A 22,140-nucleotide genomic window follows, 5' to 3' on the forward strand; every position below is an offset into this window, starting at 1 on the left:
TTTAACATTCCTTTTAGAGATCATATAACGCCACATCTTAAAAATGTATCTATTTTATCCATGACTAACAGACGACAATTTCATTTAATGACATTCATTATTGAATTTTAACTACAGAGCAGCCTCCCTATTTGTTCTCATTGTTTCACTACGTTGACCATGATCATTCGACTAGACAAGTGCATTATTTTAAAATTCCTCAACACCGAACAGCTAACTTCCAAAAATCTTTCAGTTTCATAGCGCCACATTTGTGGAATAATATTTCTAATAATTTTAAATTTCAATCCGTTACAGATTATAAAAAACAAATTAAAAATCATTTACTAAATTCGTAAATATTATAATTTCTTCGACTGATTTGTGAGATCTTGTTCTTCTGATATGCCGGTCATTGGTTGCTGTTCCGGTTTTTACACTGTGTCTTTATGCCTCTCTGCTTATCTCCGCTCATCCCTGATAAAATTATATTTTCACTTTTTTTATATAATTTTAATTTTTTTAATTCTGTTTATTTTTGTAATTTAATTTACTTCCATTTTGTATTTGGGGTGGCACCACTCTGGCACTTTGTGCCATTGTATCGGTTTTTTAATCGCGGTGCGATCCCTTTAGACACACATTTATTAATACTAATATTATTTTGTAAAACTTAATGGGGTCTAATAAAGAAATTTGAATTTGAATTTGAATTATCGCCAGTAAAACAGAAAACTTTTATTTTCTTTGAGTGACAGTGACAGTTGACAATGATATTTTATGCTAAGTTCGGTAATTACATCTTCGAGCAATCCGATATATATATATATATATATATCCATATTCCATATTATATATATATATATATATCACAGTAATAATTTAATAATTTGTCTTAAAATGAGAATCTTTATTGAGAGTCACGTGATATGTCAAATTTTTATCCTTTTGCTGGCCGATGCAATTACCGAACTGGCCTAAACTAGAACACTAACTAACCAGAAAAGTAAATTAGTTTTCTTTGCTTATTATTTTTTAAAGTTTTTGGGATTGTGAGTGTTATTACAGAGGACTTTTTGTTTTTATTGCACATAATAGACACGTTTACGATTGTGGCGGTAATAAAAAAGAAACGCATTGAACAATCTTTCGTTCCCAACCAGTGGGAACAAGGTAATGTGCTATGACGTAATAATCCCTCGAAAACATTTTTAAACGGAAATCACCCCGAAAAAATTAAAAAAGGTAATTTTTAACCTGCCGTATGTCTGACTTTCTTCCAAGTCAAAAAACTAAGTTACTTTTACCTTTGAAGTATAATAGCGATTTATGAGGTCGAAATAAATTAAATTTTCAACCTAATTTGAACTATTGAAAGTTATTAACAACTAAATTTTAACCTAACTTGAAAACCAAACAATGCCTTCGACCCCCGAGACAAATTTGAGGTTATAATAAAGTAACATTTGACCTACTTTAAGTCCCTGTAGTCTTAATGCCCTCAATAGGTTATCAGTAACTAGATTTTAACAATGCTAGCTAACTCCGACGTTGCTACGTTTCAAAAGCATAATTTTAGGTTAATATTAACTAGTTTACGACCTCATTTTTAGATTTCTCGCACTTTATTCCCTACAAGAAATTTATTAAGTTAAGTATAAGTAAAATTCAACCAAATAGTGGTTAATTTTCCGTGGTTAATGTTTTTTTCTCCTTCCTATGCTACTTGGGTAAAAGCGGTTCTAAAAAGAACAATTTTCGACTGCAAGATCTGGTAGTAAAAAAATTTAGGCATGAAGTATCACAACACAATACACTTACACCAAAAACTCTTAATAAAAAACCAAAGTGTCCAACGAATCAACATACTAGGAAATAAATAAATAAATGAGAGCTACCACCTGAATCGCCAGAGGGAAATCAAAATTCCAGTTAGTCAGCCAGTTACAGAATATGTCTATAGTTGGTAACAATAAATTTAATAATCGCACTTTCGATGACGTAATTAGAAGTTGATTTGGTATCGCTTATATGCATTTATTGATAAACTGCCACTGGGTACACACGACTAACTTTTCAGCTATAACGATAAAAAGTGAGCGAAAAAGTTAAACAAACATAGCGCAAAAACCTCTACTATTCTTTCTGCTCCGGAGCCGAGAATATCCATCACCGACATCATTAATCATATAAAACCTGGAAGAAGGAAAGTTTTATTATATATAAATACCTTGGGAAATAATGTGTCCGTCGTTTTTCGTCCAGTAATTAATAGATTTAGGATAGGCCTCCGAGTGGCACTCCAGAGTGATTTGCTGGCCTTCCATGGCGCCTACCAGCTGGTTCTGGATCCAGATCATTGGCGGAACTGCGGGAAGGGAAAAATAATATTATTTTTGTTTAGCTCTGCAGTTTTTTTGTCGATTTTAATGGAGTTTTTAAAGGATTTTCTCGTTAAAATTACATTAGGTAGAGAGAAAAATGAGAGCGAGTATTTTTTATATACAGCATGTATCAAATATATTTTTTGTTCAGCTATACAGGGTGCTACAAATTCGAGGTACGAGCATTGTTATCTCGGAAACCGTAATAGATACGAAGATGGTTAAATTGGGACAAAGTTGCTCCTTGGCATGTTCACCAAGATGCCATCAAAAAAGTTTTAAAAATATCAAGGATTGATGAGTTTTTTTTTAAAAAACTGATTTTTTTGAAAATCAATTTTATTTTTTTCTGTCGTTATTTTTTAGAAAATCAAAAAATTAATTGCTCAATCTCATACCCACTTTATTAGGGCTATCTGATAGTATTTTTAGATTTTCAAATTACCTGATAATTTGTGAGATACAGCATTTTTTATTTCAAGTTTTGAAAGTACTCGGTCTCCTGAGTACAATGATATGCTACACTTAATATTTTTTTTGTTTCGGACATTTGAACACAATTTTTTAAACTAATTTCAAGTCCGGCTCTATTTTTTTTTTAATTATAATCTGTTATAAGCTTTCAAACTTAACAATGACGTGGTGAAAATCAAATGCAATAAAATAATATAAAATAAGTAATATAAATATTGGAAATGGTAGAGCAGTATAATGACCAGCGAGGTTCTGGACCTGTCGCCAAGGAGCAGAGGGGAGGGGGTCTTGATGTCATTTGTAAAAAGTGAAATCAATACATTTCAAACATTTACAATAAAGAATACAAAATGCATTCGGAAGTATAAAAAGAAGATATGTTCAAAAAGTTATAAATAAGATTGAACGAAAAATAAATTTGTTCATTAGGGTGGTAACCCTTTCGAACATGTAGAGCATTAGAAACTAGTTTGTGTAGAAGTTGATTTATTTATAATAACTACAGTTAATATTCAAATTCATAAAGAAAAAAAGTTAAAAATAATATCTTTACATCGCTGACCTGGATATTACTTATTTGAATCTTTCAATTGGCTCGATTTTCCTTATTGAATGATAATTAGCGCTGATCAATATTGTTGCGATGAATATAATCAGATTAAATAATTTAAAAAAACCAGAGTCGGATTTGAAATCTTCTTTCAATTAATAATTAAATAGTTTTGTTCTTGTTAAGGGACCCAAAATTAAAAAAAAAAAGTAATCAGCTAATTTGAAAATCTAAAAATACTATTAGATAGCCCTAATAAAGTGGCTATGAGAATGTGTAATTAGTTTTTGGATTTTCTAAAAAGTAACGACAGGAAAAAATAAAATTTATTTTCAAAAAAATCTGCTTTTTCCAAAAAACTCAGCAATCCTCGAAACTTTTAAAACTTTTTGATGGTATCTTGGTGAACAGCCCAAGGCGCAACTTTGCCATAATTTAACTATCTTCGTATCTATTACGGTTTCCGAGATACCAATGCTCGCACCTTGAATTTGTAACACCCTGTATAGGTACTTTTTTATTTTGATGGAGTTTTCAAATGTTTTTCGTGTTAAAATTTTATTATGTAAAGGGGAAAATAAGGGTAATTATAAAATATACACTAGAACTGCAAGCTCACAAACAACTTAGGTCTTTTTTTTTATTTAAATCAGTTTAATGTCATTTGATTTTAAGAAATTTTTCGAAAGCTGACGATAAACAAAATTTATATTTTTATTTACGGTTTCGAGGGCTGTAACTTTCTTGGAAAGCATTTTAGGACATAGAAGTTTTAGTTCATAAGAAGTTTTTGTTTTATTCTTGTCGGTACCTACAATCCACCAAATTTAGATGCAGTATTTTTTGATACTCTGTATACGCATGCCTCTTCATCTTTCTTGTTTTTAAATTTTTTTATTTAAATAATATATGACAACAAAAGAGTAATTATATGATTAGACCAAGGTAGAGCAAAATACAAACAAGCATGTTTATTAAATTTATTACATTAAACATAATTTTAATACTTACAATGTATAATAAGCATTATTCTTTTGCTGACGGATGGTGGAACACCATTTGAAGCTATACACAGATACGGACCCATATGGAGACGGTTCACTTTGCTGATGTTTAGAACTGGACCCTCAAAAGTGGGCACTGAAAAGAAATTTTATAAAATTATACCATTAAGATTTTGCTTTTTACAAATTCATTAAAAACCAAAAAAGTATAGAGGGTGAGTCGAAAATAATTTCAGGGCTGGTAGATCTCGCTAAAAGAATCATATTTTCTCTTTACCGTTTTTAAAATAAGACCAGAATAACCGAGTTATTCAAGTTTGAAAATAATAGTTATTTCTGGTACTAGTGTGTTATCTTACATATAAGTCACGCTGGGAAATGAATTTTCTCAAGTGACATATGTTATAACACGCGAGTGTAATACAAAATTTTATCCAACAGCAGAACTGTTTCATGTCCAATCTCTAAAGAATAATTGATTTAAAAGGATCTACCAGTTCTACTTTCATTGTTGCAAATTATAAAAATAGGCATATCCAATAATATAACTACACTGACGTATGAATTCCTAAGAACTGATTCGTACGTATAAAGTTTGGTATGAATTTGCATCACATGTAAACGCTGCCTTACTAAAACTTTTCAGCATGTGCTTGACGGTCTTCCAAACAAAACAAAATGAACAAAAAGTAGATTTATTGTCATTTCACTCTTCTGCTTTCTCTCTGGCTGTCTCAAGCGGCAGAGAAAATGAAGAGAGGTCCTCACCTTAATTGAAATATAATGAGAATTGCCTACCCACTCTGAATTTTATATTCCACAATTCTTTTTTTTTTCATTCAGATCCAAGGATGTGTTGACACAGTAGTATAGTACAATTCTTTTAAAAGTTTCTCAATATGGCTGACCTAGTTACGAAAATTGGTAATTTTTTTTAATGAAAAATCAGTTGGCGTTAGCGTATTCAGAATTTATTTACTCTTTGGTTACCAACAACATTTTTCAGGATTGTCAAGTTGACGTTAAAGTTAGGTTATTAGGTTGTTGTTAGAAATAAAAACATAGATTATTGAAATTATTTAAATAAGAATAAAGGTATTTTACTGAAGATCGGAAGAGATTTTACTTAAAGGTATTTTATAAACTTTCTCAGTGAGAATATTAACTCCCCTGTTTCTTATATCTCGGAATAAACGGACATAACAGCTATAGGAAGTGAATTTTTGTTTTCATGTTTTGACGATATTCGAGAGTTCCTAGAGTTATCAAGATTATTGAATAATTATAATTGTTTAATAAGTGAAATTAATAGAAGACTGAGGATGATGGGTTTCATGTTATAGTTGATAGATCACCCCATTTCTCTTAATTTATGTTTTTATTTCAGTACAGTTAATCACAAATTGAATTGATATGTCTGCAAAAACAGCTATATATTTTTAAAAATCTTATTTAGATAGTTCTTTTATATATACTGTTAAACTGTATCATCTATACAAAGTCTTTAGCAAAAAGTTATAAGGTAATACATTTTGCAGATATAATTTTCGAAAATTTATATATAAAGATTAGAACACAATCCTCTGAGGAAAAAATGAAATATTCAAAAACTCATTAAATACACTTTATTAAAAATAACAACATACAAAAATAGTCATCCATGCAAACTGTAATAATCAGAACATTATCCACATTATACCTTTATTAAATTTGTGTTCACACTTCTGTCAGAAAAGCCAGAAATGTTTGTTTAAATATTAACTTATTTTAAATTGCTAGAAACACATCAGAATATGTCACAACCACAACTATAGGTTTGAAATCAGTACTAAATTTTATACCTAGTAAGTGATACCTAGTAACTAACAAGTATAGGATAAAAAAGAATTATTATCTCCTGCTTATTTATGATGTGACTTTTCTTTCAAATGTGAGGAATACCGGTAAAATAAAACATAATGTTTGGTTTGGTTTAGTGTTTGATATTCTAACTACATTTATTACAAACCTTAAGTGCTTTTAGTGAGTAGTAACTGTATTTCCTATTATTCTTTGTGTATCCTGTATAAAATAGAAATAATTCTGGTAATTAAATAAAAACAAATATTTAATACTTTACTATCAGAATATAAACAAAAATAAAAAAAATAATGTTCTTTAAAATCAAAGAAGCGATTGCCATACATTACTAACATCTACAGATGCATGAGCAATACATTTATTTTTATTAGATTGTATTAAAAAAGCCTCTTTTACTTTTCTTTTAGAGGCTATCGCTTCTTTCATTATGATTTTGGCGTTGTTAAAATCTATTTTGTGCCCTGTGTCCCATGATTCCTGACAAATCTTAGATTTGTGAATGTCGCCCTTTCTTAAATAATCTTTATGTTCTTTAATTCGAACATTTAATAGTATTTGATTTCGCTCATTTTAATACAAATATTTCTAAAACCATTTGGCACAGAAACCATATGATCGAAAAAAAGACGGCGTCAGCGATGGCTATGAAATGAAGATCGCTGTCATTTAATATGTAAAATTATATATGAGGAATGCCATCGATGTTCATTTTCAAGCCAACTGGACGCCGTTTTTTTTTCGATCATACGGTACTTATACATTATTCTTTAATACTGCAATGACAGTTCCTCAATCATATACGAATAGCTGAAATTTCAGAAAAATATTCAGTATGTTTCCGGATCGTTTTAAAAGAGTGAAAACTTTTCAGAAAACTGCATTTTTTACAAAAAAATGATTGTTTTGAAAAATTGTTAATGCTGTTAATACTTTTACGTTTTGGTGTAAAAAATTTGGTTAAATTTTTTCTAGGTCTACTTCTTTTTACAATTTTTTTTGTACGTCTTGTGTCCTATATGTTATTTATTAGAAAGTATTTTCTGTCTAAAAATTCATTGTACTTTACTTTAGTTTTTAGTAAATTCATTTGAGATCTACTTTAGTAGACTATATTCTACCAAATTTACTACGGTAACAACCCTGTTTTCTGAAGTGGCATTTGAAAGATCCGTTTGTAATACAAAACAGAAGAGAATAATTCGCCAATCTCATTATTGTTCATAACTACAGCCGCCATTTTTGCATTTCCCCCACCAACTTTACCTCCCCATCTCCCACCTCACTCTTCTACATCCCCCGTTTTTAATAACTTTGCCGCGGTTTTGCCTTTGTGCAGCGTTCTAATAAAAGGCCCCCGTTCGTGTTTTTAGACTCTTTTTCCAGCAATTTTCAGTTATTATTAGCTAAGCACGGTAGCTAATTTTCTTTTATGAGGATGTTCGTTTCTAAGTAGCCAAAAAATTAATAAGTTTGTAGAAAATATCAAACAACCTAAAGAGCCAAGTTTTATCTTAATACTTACTGAACATCAATTTGGATTTCTAAGCAACAAGTCCAGAAATGACGCTATGTTTTCCCTCCTTAATAAAGTTTACTCCAGCCTAAATAACCATCATTCTACAGCAACAATTTTCTGTGATTTTTCTAAGGCGTTCGACTGTGTAAATCATAAGATCCTAATTAATAAACTGCAGCACTATTATGGGTTCAGGGGAACATCTCTCGAATGGTTTAAGTAGTATCTGAGCAACAGAAGTCAACTTGTGAGGGTGGATACCACGTTGTCTTCTAGCAAGCCAATAGAATGTGGATTACCACAAGGCTCAGGCCTAGGCCTTATTTTGTTTCTTTTTTTTATTACCGACATTGCTAACATAAACATCAGTGATAAAATATGTCTTTTTGCGGATGACACTAGCTTCACTTGGAGCAACAAGGACGTCACGGCAGTTTATAGGATTATATCAAATGACTTAATCACCATTAAATCTTGGTGCGATTCGAACCTCCTGAGTCTCAACATTTCTAAAACTAAAGCTTTGTCGTATAAAAACTCGCTGCAGCCTTTTGTACTTAACAAGAACACCATTGACGTCGTAAAATCTGAAAAATTCTTAGGGCTTGTTGTAGACAATTCTCTAAAATGGGACATGCATATCGACGCTTTGTCGAAAAAATTAACCTCTGTCTGTTTTGCATTAAGATCTGTTTCTAAGGAGTTTAACTTGTGGGTGGCTAGAACTGTTTATTATGCACTTTTTGAGTCGCACCTCAGATGCCCTTCCATTCTGGGGTGCGTGTTGTGCGACTCAATTTGACAGCATTTTTAAGCTCCAGAAGAGAGATCTTCGATATTCACTGGGACTAATCAGCAGAACTCATTGACAGGACGTTTTTAAAAAATTAAAAATATTAACTCTTCCTTCCTTATTTATATTTGAATCCGTTTACCTAATACGTCAGCTTCTCAAGAAAGGCCATCTCACACTTATCCACTCAGGAACGCGGAGCAAGATCTTTATCTACCTACCCCACGCTCAGAGTTAGTTAAAAGTTCAATATTAAACAACTCGAAAAAAATGCACAATCACCTGCCATTTGAAATCAAATCCATAACATCGTTTTCTTCATTTCGCAAAGCATTTAAATCTTATTTACTAGACAAGGCTTTCTACGCCGTAAATGACTTATATTTTGATAATCGAATTTGATCTTGTAAACACTGGTCTAATGTTTGCTATTACTATATTTACCAATGACATCGAAATAAATAAAACTAATAAGTAGAATGATACTAAAGGATAAATAAATCCAAAAACATCTGATTTGATCTGACAGTGACAAGTGACAAGTGATGATCAAAGATATAGAGAGGTCGACAAAAAGCCTACTTCCGGGGCGCGTCCAGTGACAATATTGTGGAGCTATAGTTGTGTATATCGGGTTGCATAATCGTAAAATTTAAATAAAATAATATTTAACAATAAATTTATAGTAAACATGATGCAAAAATAATAGCTATTTGCGATATTTTATGAGCTAGCACACAGAGGTCGTAGCGAGGAAATTTGACTGTTATAAGACTGTAATATCTGTTGTATCGTTTTCTTGTACCAAATAAAATAACGCGCTCTTTTATTTCGGATTCTTTTATTTCTGTGGTGCGTTCTGAAATACAACCGGTTATATAATTTTGAATAGTCTCGAACATGCCCGAAAAATGTTTCTAATTTGCTTTAAACGTTTTTTGAATTTTCAGATAAAAGTTTTAAATGCTACGTACAATGACGAAATATCCCTTTAATGAAATGTGATATATCCCCTTATGAAATATCGGAAATATCCCCTTAACTTATAAGCCTACCGAGCCTCCACGACTTCATGCGAAGGCGACCGGAGATTTCGCCTAAGCCCTGCCTTAATACGATACAACACCGACTTACGTCGTGAGTTAGATAGAGACACAAGACTGCGGTACGTCGTGCATCGACTCTGATAGTAGGCGATGTAGAAATCGCCGAACAAAGGCATTTGCAGTAATTCAACGGTCAAAATTATTTTGTTTTCTAACGCAGCGGCACAGTCAGCGTACTCAAGGGTTAGTGAATATTTTCATTTACAAGACCACAAATATTAAAATAATATTGATTATTACAACACACTTCCGTATATTAACAGTATTTTTATGTACTTGTAATATTAATAGTAAATAATGTAATGCAATAAACCGCTTAAATTCTGCCAAAATTTTTGGGGTAGGCGCCGCCTACCTTGCCTACCCTGACAAACCGCCACTGATATAGAGTTAATAAAAGGGTTGTTTTTTACCTTATCTTTAAAACATCCTGTGCAATAATTTCTATCTACCACGAAAAAATCTATGGAAACAAAATTTATACTGGACATCATTAGGGAGCAGTAGTAGTTAATATTGTTCTTCTAGTTTGTCCAACATATTTTTGATCACAGTCTTTACATTAAGTTTTATATTATATTTTATATAATTCATATAGTTTATTTCGTGGACGAGAGGAGACGTTATTCTATAGATTGCTACCTGTTTGTAATTATCCTAATTAGATATTTCTATTTTTAGAATTTGCTTTATCTCTATTTTCTAAATAAATTTGCCTTTAATTACCTTTAATTCAGAAATCGATCGACGAAAGTATAGGGTGTCCCATTATCGCAGTGTTTTATAGGGTTTTTTGTTTATAAAAAGTATATGAGTAGAGATACGAGGATGCGATTTTTACATCACTGTCCTACATTTTTATGAAACTAAAGATGATACACACAGATTTGTTAGGGTCTTTAATTACTTTTAATTCTTATTAATCTACTATTCGCGAAAGGCCATCTCACAACTATCCACTTAGGAATGCGGAGAACGATCTTTATCTGCCAACCCCGAGCTCAGAACTAGTTAAAGCCTCAATACTGTACAATGCCAAAAAAATGTACAATAATCTGCCTTTGAATATCGAGTCGCTTTCATTCTTTCCCAAATTTCGCAAAGCTCTGAAATCATACTTACTGGAGAGAGCTGGATATGCGGTAAACGACTTTTTTGTTGACGTTTAATCTTGAACAATAGTGAATTTTAAAATTTTGATCATCTCACACACTAGTTAAGTCTAGTATTTAATATTTTATAATAACTCTAATAAACCATTTACAATTTTAAAATTCTAAAATTTTTATTGGTACTTTTTTTGGGTTCGGCAATGAATGTATGTATGTTCTATTTGTCATTTTAATGACGTAAATTTTTTTGAATTGTATGATTTGTATTGTATGATATTTTTTATTATATGTATATTTTTTGTGTTTTTGTATTTTTTTAAATGATTTGTCGATGAAGCTATTTTGTCTTTTTGTACAATAAAGCTTTTTATTTATATTATTAATATTTTCACAGATTTATTTCTTCAAATATTCATCTTCTATTAAAAAATAATATTTAAAAAAAAGATAGATTCAAAATCTAAAGCGAAGACATTCGAAAAATTCATTCACATTTTAAAATTCGACCTGTATTCCACAAACTAAAACTGCTAGGACAAATCTGCGTGTAGCCATCTTTAGCTTCATAAAAAAGTAGCTAATGTGTAAACCACATCTTTGTACCTCTATACATAAGCGAGAAATGTTGTAAAACACACGAAAATGGGACAGCCTGTATAGAGCTATCTCTGTTTCTAGCTGAATAATTATTGCTCCAACAATAATTTTAAAACTCCAACAGTGCAAACTAGTTTTAAAATAATCTTTATCCGAGTTTCAGAGAAGTTCAATTTTCCCAGTAACTTTTAATTGCATTAATCATAAAAAACTAATTACTAATACTTTTTGTATCAATATTTTACTGCTACAGAGACAGTAATAACAAGCAGTTTATTTTGTTGTAGAAAAATTATAGAAAAATAAAACAATAATTAAATTTAATGTGGATGATATTTTTGCTGTTTTTGACACACATTCAGACACCATAGATAATTTTATTTCTAAGTTAAATAATCGTTTCCTTTCCATTAAATGTACGCATGAAATTGAGAACAGCGACAGATTACCATTTCTAGATGTATTAGTTATTAGAAATAATAATAATTGCCTGGAATTTGATATCTATAGGAAAAATACCACTACACGCAGATATATTCCTAATGAATCATATCATAGTGTTGAACATAAAATGGCTAGTTTAAATTTCTTAGTTCATAGATTACTTAGTTTTCCACTTTCCAGCGAAAGATATGAAATAGAAAGAGATTACATTAGGAATGTAGCTGAGTGTAATGGATATTCTCCTTCACCAGTTGATAAATAATTAGAAAACGTAGGTATAGCTTAAAGATTTATAAAAATTCGACTTTTCAAGTGGAGAAAGATACGTCAAAATATTTTTCAATACCGTTTGATAGAGAGTTATCCCGTGGTCTAAAAGGAATTTTTAAGAATGTCAATTATAAACTTGTGTATAGTGTTAATAATAAATTACAACAATTATTAGGTAATCCAAAGGATAAAACACCTCCACTGGAAAGGTCGGGTATTTATAAAATTTCTTGTAAAGATTGTAATCACAAATATATTGGGCAAACTAGAAGATCAATATTAACTATATTTAAAGAACATTTAGTTCAGATAAGATTTGTTAGACCGGATAAATCTTGCGTTGCCGAACATATTGTTGATGGAGAACATTGTATAGATCTTAATAATTTAAAATTAATTAAACAAGTCTCAAATTACAGGCAATTAGATGCATATGAAAGCATCAGAATAAATAAATGTAAAGATAGTATGAATAGAGACAACGGTCCAATTCCTTCAAGTTCTTTGTTCCCACTCTAGTGGCGGAAATTTAACTGTTATGCTCAGTGGGCTCAGACTCAGTTGGCTAGATCTTGCCACGCCCACTCGGTGCCCACTGAGCGAGTATATAAATGCTCAACTTGTAGATTGTACTTTATTTTATAATCATCTGCTGGTGATGCTAACATGGTTAGCGAAACGCGTGTCCAGTATAAAAGTAAAAGTGTTTTGGGTGTATGTTCACTAAAATCAAAGAAGCGATAGCCATATATTACTAACGTCTACAGATGCCCGAGCAATACATTTTTTATACTAGAATGTATTAAAAAAACCGTTTAGAGGCTATCGCTTCTCTCATAATAATTTTTGCATTGTTAAAATCTACTTTATGCCCTGTGTTACATGCATGCTGACAAATCTTAATATTGATCTCAATATTTGCGAAAATCGCCCTTTCTTAAATAATCTTTATGTTCTTTAATTCGAACATTTAAGGATGTAGATGTTTCACCAATATAAAGTTTATCACATTCACATGGTATTTTGTATATTACATTTTTTCTTTGTTGTTCAGTGTGGGTTAAAAAGTGGGAAGTAACTCTATTTCTATTTCTTTTTTACTATAAATTTTATTTTGTTTGTTTGTTGCTTTAGTTTAGCTTTAATCAATTTCCTTTTGAAGTAATAACCGTTTTTCAAAGAAAAACACCAATTTCCCATAAAAGACTAGTCTATTTTCTGTTCCGTATTTCTATTTTCCTTTTATTTATAGAATTCAACAGAAGCAACAGAAATTAACCCTTTATCTATCGCTGTGGCTGTCATCGCGTTGCAGTTGGCGCTATTAAGCCGAGTAAAGTTAAATATTTAGTCGGAAAATACTGGCTAGAGGGCCCTAAAAGGCACGACCACTTTCTCAAAGACCCCCTTTGACGGCGTAAAAACTGCCAAAAACAGTTCAAACGGTTGCAATAAGATAACGTTATTAAAAATAGCCTAAGTACATCGGGAAATACAAATATATACTCTTTATTGAATTTATAAAAGGCTTAAGATTTCTGTAATTATTTTTTTAATAAAATATGAAAGTTATTTTTCTAAGCCGTAGGAATATGTAGAATGTATGAGTGGAGGGTGAATCACCGCGACCTTAGGGATCTATTGTGTCCCCTCTTTCTTGAGTTATATCTCATCATATAGTCTCAGGGCTTTGAGAAAAGCCAGAATCTAAGACGGTTTTACAGAGGTTAATTCTCAGTGATGAGCTGTTCTGGCGTTTCTCGAATTTCTTAGCTTCAAGTACTACATTCTTCAAGTACTTACATTCTTATTCAGAGTGTCCAAAAATTTATATTATATAATTACTGGCTTTAAACGACAATAAATTGTCTACGAAACGAAACGAAACGAAACGAAACGAAACGAAACGAAACGAAACGAAACGAAACGAAACGAAACGAAACGAAACGAAACGAAACGAAACGAAACGAAACGAAACGAAACGAAACGAAACGAAACGAAACGAAACGAAACGAAACGAAACGAAACGAAACGAAACGAATCTCAAGTCCTTAGTCTTTAGTCCTTAAACGAACCCAAGACATCCAAACCAACAAAACGAAACTCAAGTCCTTAAACGAACCTAAAACTTACAATTTGTAAAAATTTAACCGTTTAGCTACAATACTCTGTGTCGTATGCGGTGAACAACCCTGTATATAAATACCATATGATTGAATAAAAACGGCGTCAGCGATGGCTATGAAATGAACATCGATGACATTTCCCATATAAATTTACATATAAAATGACAGCGATTTTCATTTCTTAGTCATCGCTGACGCCGTTTTTATTCGATCATACGGTAGGTCTGTGTATAACTATAGATCTGGATATACCTAGAAACCTGAACGTTAAAAATATAAATGCCCCGAAATAAATTCATCCCTTATCGGTGTTAATTTCAATTTTTCAGCGCCCGAAAAACCAACCATCTATAATTTCCCTCTTCCAGTCAGGTAATTGATGAATAGAGCCAACGAGCTTGATGAATTTTTCATGTCCGGCTAACTGGACAGCTCACGCAGTGTCGGACACGCGAAGCTTTTTAAGTGCTGAAGGATTATCTTGTTATCTGTGGCGTAGTTTTCCTTATTAACTCACGATAGAAGACTGATCGTTTGTCGTTAAATTCTAAATATCTTTTTGGATGGTAATTTTGTAAAAGGTTATCTATTGGTTTACTAAACAAAAAAAAATAAATTTGATTTGAAAAAAAATATTAGAAAAGATTTATTTTCGGAAATATATTCCAGATACGTATAGTGAACAAGTGAACCGTTCGCAACGTTAAATAATTTTGATTTTTGATTTTTATCGTGATTGGCTCGGAAGAATTTAGTAAGAAAAATATTAATGATGGAGATGAACGTGTACTGATTCATGAATAGTCACGATCACGGTCACGATACTATAGAAATGTGAGGTATGTATGCAGATATATACATAGAATTAATGGCATTAATTTGCAATAGCACCTCGAACCCACAGTTTCATTATGGAGCCAGATTAAGCCAATCAGAATGAGTATTATGTTACCGTAAAAGCCCGAATATTGGTTGAACGTAGGGTTACCCACGTAGGAGCCCGAAATATGCAAAAAGGTCACTTTAGGTTAAGTTTAGATTAGACCTATATTTTTATTAATGCAAAACCAATTAAAACCTAATTCTAATATGACCTAAACTCACTCCTTCTTTTGCATATTTCGGGCTATTACCTGGGTATTTCTAGGTTTAACCAATATTCGAACTTACGGTGTAAATTTATGGACGGTCCATAAATTTAAATTCGCCGTACAAAAAATAAGTAATAGTTACTGTAGATAAAAATAAATTAAAATATAGTTCGACGATAATTTAGTTTGCAGCTCCTTTTCATCATACCTAGTAAAAACCCGTCACAACCACTACTCATAGTATGTATACCTATGTATTTTTAAACATCATTATGAGATTTCAGTCATAGGTGCCCATAATATGAGTAGCGGTATTGACGGTTTTTTGTTATGATGAAAATGTTGTGTGATATGAAAAAGCAACAAATTATATTATCGATTGCAGCAACTATACCTAGTTTACATTCAGTATGTCAATTAATATAGAACATTATAGCTATGCATGGTTTTAAAAATTTGCTACCATTATATTTTCATAGTTGAGTTTTTGAGATTATTTGTTAACTTCTTAAACAAAACAGACCCATAATAATTCAAATCTTTATCATCCAAGACTTCCAAGAATTATAAAGTAATCTCACGTCAAAATTTTTTAAAATTATTGCATGCCTTAAATGTTTGCAAAGTTAACAAAAATATGTCTTTGATTACCTGCAATTAATATATTTTTTAAAATAAATTTATATATAAAAATTAGAACACAATCCTCTGGTGGAAAAAGAAATACTCAAAAACTCATTAAATATACTTTATTAAAAATAAGAACATACAAAAACATCCATTCAAACTATAATAATCAGAACATTATCCACATTATACCTTTATTAAATTTGTGTTCACACTCCTGTCAGGAAAGCCAGAAATGATTGTTTAAATATTAACTTATTTTAAATTGCTAGAAACACATCAGAATATGTCACGACCACAACTATAGGTTTGGAATCAGTACTAAATTTTATACCTAGTAAGTGATTATTAATATAGAGTGTACTATACAATGTCCTTCTGCTTATTTATGAAATGACTTTTCTTTCAAATGTGAGGAATACCAGTATAATAAAATATAATTTTTGGTTTGGTGTTTGATATGCTAACTACATCTATTACAAACCTTAAGCGCTTTTAGTGAGTAACTGTATTTTTTATTATTCTTTGTTTATCCTGTAAAGTAAAAAAATATATATTACAAGAAATATAAAAACAATGCAATATATATATCAAATAGTTCAATAAAAACTACTTGCAATTATTGTACATATTATATATTTCAAGAGTTATTTGATCTTTGGTCCCATTACCAACATTACCTTCTTTAGGTATTCTCTACTATAACTCAACTTTTAAACCTTCTTTATATTTTAAAACTGATTTACGACAATCTGTAATGCCCGCCGTGTTTCCTGAAATACAAGTTTTAATCTATTTATTATCATATACATATTACAAACCTGAAAATTACTGATACTTTTTACAAACATCTGGACTAATTTATTTTCACGAATTTGTGGACGAGTCCATGTTTTCTAATACGTTTTTAAGAGTTTTCCACATTTTGAATATCTTCCAGCCTATTCCTCAGTTCTTGATCGGTGAAAAGATTATTTAAAACTATACAATTAGTACTGTAGGCTGCAGGTTAAATAAGAGAACAAAATCAAGTAGAATTTGTGTATAAAAACTCAAAAAATATTGAAAATATTTAGAAAAAGGAAACGTCAATGTCAGTCAAGTGTCAGAGTTCAATTGGATTTACCACAGATTATCAATTTGAACGATTTGAATTACAGTCGATTCCAGTCTAGAGATTTTCGTTTTTTAAGCCTCCCATACTCAAGTCCGCCATATTGGGAAGTTTTAAATGAATACAAGTATAGTTTATTGTTAGGTTACTTAAATAACCGAAACTTTAAAGGAATATTATTGCTGGTTACTGAAAATCCCAGTAGATGGCGTTATAACGCGTCAGCTTGACGCGATTTTTTTAAAAACCTAGTCTTTACGTAATCATTGCATGCGTAGCAATATGATTGAAAATGTATAATAAGCAATATCATTGTGAATTTGAAGTAAAAAATATTTTCTACGCAGTTTTTTAAACTAAAAAATATATAAGTTACTTAAAACTAAGTAGTTTAATTTTCTCATATTGTTCCACCGCTTCAAAAAATTCTAAAAAAATCCTGAGTGTAAAGAAGTATAAAAGACATTTTCTGACGATTTTTAGTGAATGATATATTTTACAAAGGTAAAAAAATTAAGATTTTAATTTTCTTTCCACCGCTAAAGATCGGCTTTTCGTTTAAGAATCATGATCATATTATTTTTTCATGTCTTAAACTTCTAAAAATTAGAAAAAAAATCATCATTAATTCATTTTGAATTTTACTCTACAAATAAAAATAAAATTGAAAAAACAGTCTTTTTTGAAAATCTCGAAACCCGTTTGAGTGGAACAGCTAAAAGTTTAGGTGAATTATTTTGATTCAAAACCAAATCGATCCCCTGAGTGCGAGTCAATAAAGCCGCGGGGGCAGATTTTTACTTTGATGTGTATCCCATGCCCACATAGCACATTGAAATTTCATCAGCCGATGCTTACATAATATCAATATCGATATTTAAACCATTATTTGAAATCTAGATGTATATGATCAAAATAACCTAACACAACAACAGTATTATGATCCTTTATGCCAGTATAACTAAGTTATGTTCAAAGGCAACAGAGCTATTTATTACTTTGACCAGTAATTGAGTGAAATATTGTAGTTACAGAGTAATTTTGGAGGAAATTCTATTATAACAAATTTGAAAGGCGTACTTTGTTGATTTATTAACAGGTTTATAATTCTCAGCATTACAATAATTATAAAAGTATTAGATCAGATAAAAACAAATAATAGCTTAAATATAAAAACTATGATTCAAAATAGAATATAAAATAAGTTTATTAGTTAGTTCTAATTGAACTTGAGACTAAAATAAAGAACATTTTGTCATTTTTTCCATAGCAACTGTTAAAATTGCCTTATATTTATTAAAAATAGTAGATAAAATAGTACTTTAACTTCAAGGGTAGATTACTTTGGTGGATTAAATGATACACTGTAAAAAATCAGCCTGAGTGAACACATATTTCTCAGGGAGTGAATTTTTTGAGTGAAATAATTGAGTACATTTTTATCTAAAATAGAGTAAATTCATCATTTTACTCAAATATGATCTCTATTTAATCAATAGCTATTGAATAAGCTCATGTTCGAGTTATAACCCCTATCTTTGAGTAATGGAATAGAAAAATTCACTTAAAAACTCATGTTATAGTTTTACACAATAAAAATTTGAGTGAAATCACCCAGTTTAGAGTATTTTCGCTCATTACTAATCATACGTCATACGCGCTTCTTCGATACCGAATAAGCTATTTCCCTGTTCCTCAGTTTTTAATTATCTGTTCGAGTCGTAGGTTGTCTTGTTCCTTCGAAGGTGCCCAGCAGGCGGATGAAACTGCCATTTGAATTTTGGAAACACGGCGGAGTTTCTGCCAGTAGAGGGATAGATGGCGCTGCGTAGAAATTTCATCTAAAGTCCCTAGATATGCATCTAGGGACTTTAATTTCACCATGATTTTATCAAGTCATCCACAGAGTATAGTTTAATTAACAATTCGTTTGATTCTCTGTGGAGTAATTGGAGTAGTTGAAAAATATAAATATTTATATAAAATGTTGATAATTTAACAGTGATGTGCTTTGTTACCCTATGAATAAACATTGATATGAAGTTGCTTTCGCCAGAAACAATTATAATTAAATAATTTAATAAAAATTTAATTTCTAAGTGACCCGGATCAGTTAGATCAGTAAAATAAATTGAAAAATAAACGTCATTCCATATCTGGCAATGTCTGTCAGTTTCTGTGAAGTGGAAGTGAATTGTGATTTGTTTTTATGGGAATATTTACGGATTTTTGCGAATTTAGAGTATTTTGGACGATAGGATTGTGAAATTTAAAAGCCAAGTAGTTTCATATATAAGATTAATTAATCCCTGTGATAATTTTTATGAAATTTCTCATAATCAAAACAAATTCTTTCAACAAAATGGCTGTCTCAGAAATTTGGAAGATCATTAATTTTAAAGTTTTATTTAAGTGTATTTATATCGAATCAAGAATTTGTATAACATATTAAAAGCTTAATTTTAAAGGTTGTGCAGTAATTTATGTAAGTGTACGCTTTTAGATAAATATTAAATATACAAATTTGCAAAGACAAACAAGTAATTTTAAAAAGATCATTTATTTATTTAAACGAGTATAATCATTAATCATTAGGTTGAAAATATATTTGTATTTACTTATTTATATATTTTCTATACCCTTGTATTATTTATAAGCCCTATATGTCCTGTTTTATTTGAAAAAAAAATGCTTCGAGTCATCGAGAATAGATTTAATAACAATTTTGTCCCTTGGCTTTGTGTATTATATAATGTGAATTGTAAGATGTTTCTATTTGAATAGGTCATTAAAGTTGAGATTAAAGTTATACCAAATTATATTCACGGTAACTATATGTCTTTTATATAATGAATTATTTATTTATAATTTATAACCTTTTTTATAATTACTTATAACTGATTGTATAAATTCTGATAACTTTTATATATACTTGTATAGTGTTGAATGTGTTATATGTAATTTTATTAACAATGTTATAATAAAATAATCAAGTTACAAATTTTTCGTGTTTTATTCTAATTTCAGGGATAATTTCAACCTAGATTATTAATTTATTTGTATCAAAATACATTATTTTTATTTTGTAAAATGTTTTGTTACAAATAAGTTCATAATCTAGATTGAAATTACCAAATATAAGTAAAAAACTTATGAACTGGCAGTAAAGGTCCATTTAAAAATATGGCGCGAACTTTTAATTCTGCCAGTAGCCCGCTTGGATCGCGTCGAGCGCGTGTTTCCAGGCTTTAACATAGGAGTTTTCATTTCTTTCAGTTAGTTATTCTATGGTGCCCAGGTTACAAGTCCATAGTGTATGTGTGTGTGATGTAAAGTGTGACAGTGGCCGCGTGGCGTGGTGAAGCGAATACGAACTCATAACTCCTAAATATGTTTTATGTTAAGAACATTTTTTTTCACATCGCAGAAATCCGCCTAACATATATTCAAATTCGACTGCGTCTACTGATTGCCGCAATGCTCGGATGTTTCCTGGACTAATTAGCGTAGCGAAAATCTAGGTACTTTCCCTCAATCTGGAACTGGGAACTGGAACATTTGGCAGAATAACATTTTTTTTTAATTTTCAGGAGGAAAAGTATCTGGATTTTCCGGAGGATTTTCGTTATTAAAAGTTAGTTTAGAAATTAGAAATATTCGAGAATGTTGGTAGCCGAGCTGACGAATGCTCTTAATAAAGCGGATTTTTGCGATGTGATGCAACTTTTCTAGACATCTAGCTTAAAAAGTTCCTGTATTTTTTCCAAAAAGAGTTGAAAACTTTTTAAAATGTTTTTGATATTATAATAATAGTGTTATATTTGGTTTTATTTGTTTTTTTGTCAAATAAAAATGACAAATAAAAATATTTTTGAAGGTTCTACAGTTTTTTATTTGGTTTGTTAAAAAAAACGAAATATTCTAAATGATTTTTTTAAAAGCTATGTAAGCTAACTTGTTATTTTATTACAAGTGACCAGATGCCTCCCAAAAGTGAATTTTAGGAAATGGACATGTTCGAGACCATGTCCTAAACTGAAACTTACCTTTGAAAGGCACCTGCCCACCTGTTATAAAATAACAAGTTAGCTTACATATAGCTTTTAAAAAAATAATTTAGAATATATTTCTCAATACTGAGTGAAATTAATACTCAGATATGAGTACTAATCGAGTTAAGTGTAACACAAATTTGAGTAAAAGTCACTCAATAAAAGGTGTCTTGAACTCAACACTTAGTGAGTTCACTCATTTTAAAGTGAATAAATTATCAAAATCGATCAAAATCCTACTCAAGGTAAACAATAATGAGTAAAAAAGGAGTCTTTCGTCTAATCTCGATTGAGTGAAAACACTCAGTGCTTTTCACTCTGAGAATTGAAGATTCACTCGGTTCTGTAGAGTGGAAATTTCACTCAATCGGGTGTGGACAGAAATTGAGAAAGTATTGAGTGAAATCTGAGTGAAATTTCACTCATTTTTTTTTACAGTGTAACTTTTACAGCGAGGATAGGTTAAAAACTTTATTTCTTCTCGCACGTTTTTTAATTGCTTCCATTTTTGAAAACGTTTGTATTCCTTTTCATAAGTTATTCGGGATTTAAATGGAAGTAGTTTGGATTTTTTTTTGGATCTGTTGGTAATTTACTTATTTTGTTTTGAGCCATTTCTGGCTCCAATTCAATCAGCAATCGACACGAAAGAGAATTAAAAAATATTGACTCAAAACTGACAACTAAAGAGACAGTTTTATTTATTTGTCAAATTACGTAGAAACCAATGCCAACCCAGCACAATATTTTTTTCTACTCGTAATAAATTCCTTGAAATAATAATTTCTGAATATTTTTTAAAACGTAACTCGCTAAGGAAAAAAATATTGTTTTATACATGACGATAAAATTGCATAATTGTCTCCAGAAATTAATTCACTCGCGATTTCATCGCTCGTAAATTAATCTTTTCGGTCGACCGTAAAATACCATTATCTTCTTATATAAAAAATAACTCTGAATATTTTTTATAAATGAACAAAAAATAATTTGTTTTTTTTTGTTCAATTTTTTTTTGTGGTAATATCATAGATAAACTAT

At 30.5% G+C, this 22,140-nt stretch overlaps 1 protein-coding gene across 1 annotated transcript in view; it reads right to left on the minus strand.

Moving 5' to 3' along the window:
- The window catches only part of LOC115883591 (neurotrimin-like), a 310,522-nt gene that overhangs the window by 60,237 nt on the left and 228,145 nt on the right, over positions 1-22,140 (minus strand). The window contains exons 5-6 of the mRNA XM_030901948.1: positions 4,399-4,527; positions 2,210-2,347 (exon numbers count right to left, since the gene is read on the minus strand). Of these exons, the coding sequence (XP_030757808.1) occupies positions 2,210-2,347; positions 4,399-4,527 (267 nt within the window). The remainder of the gene's footprint in view (positions 1-2,209; positions 2,348-4,398; positions 4,528-22,140) is intronic.

Source organism: Sitophilus oryzae, unplaced genomic scaffold, assembly GCF_002938485.1.
Source record: "Sitophilus oryzae breed Bouriz unplaced genomic scaffold, Soryzae_2.0 scaffold_1963_pilon_pilon, whole genome shotgun sequence".
Lineage (NCBI taxonomy): Eukaryota > Metazoa > Arthropoda > Insecta > Coleoptera > Curculionidae > Sitophilus > Sitophilus oryzae.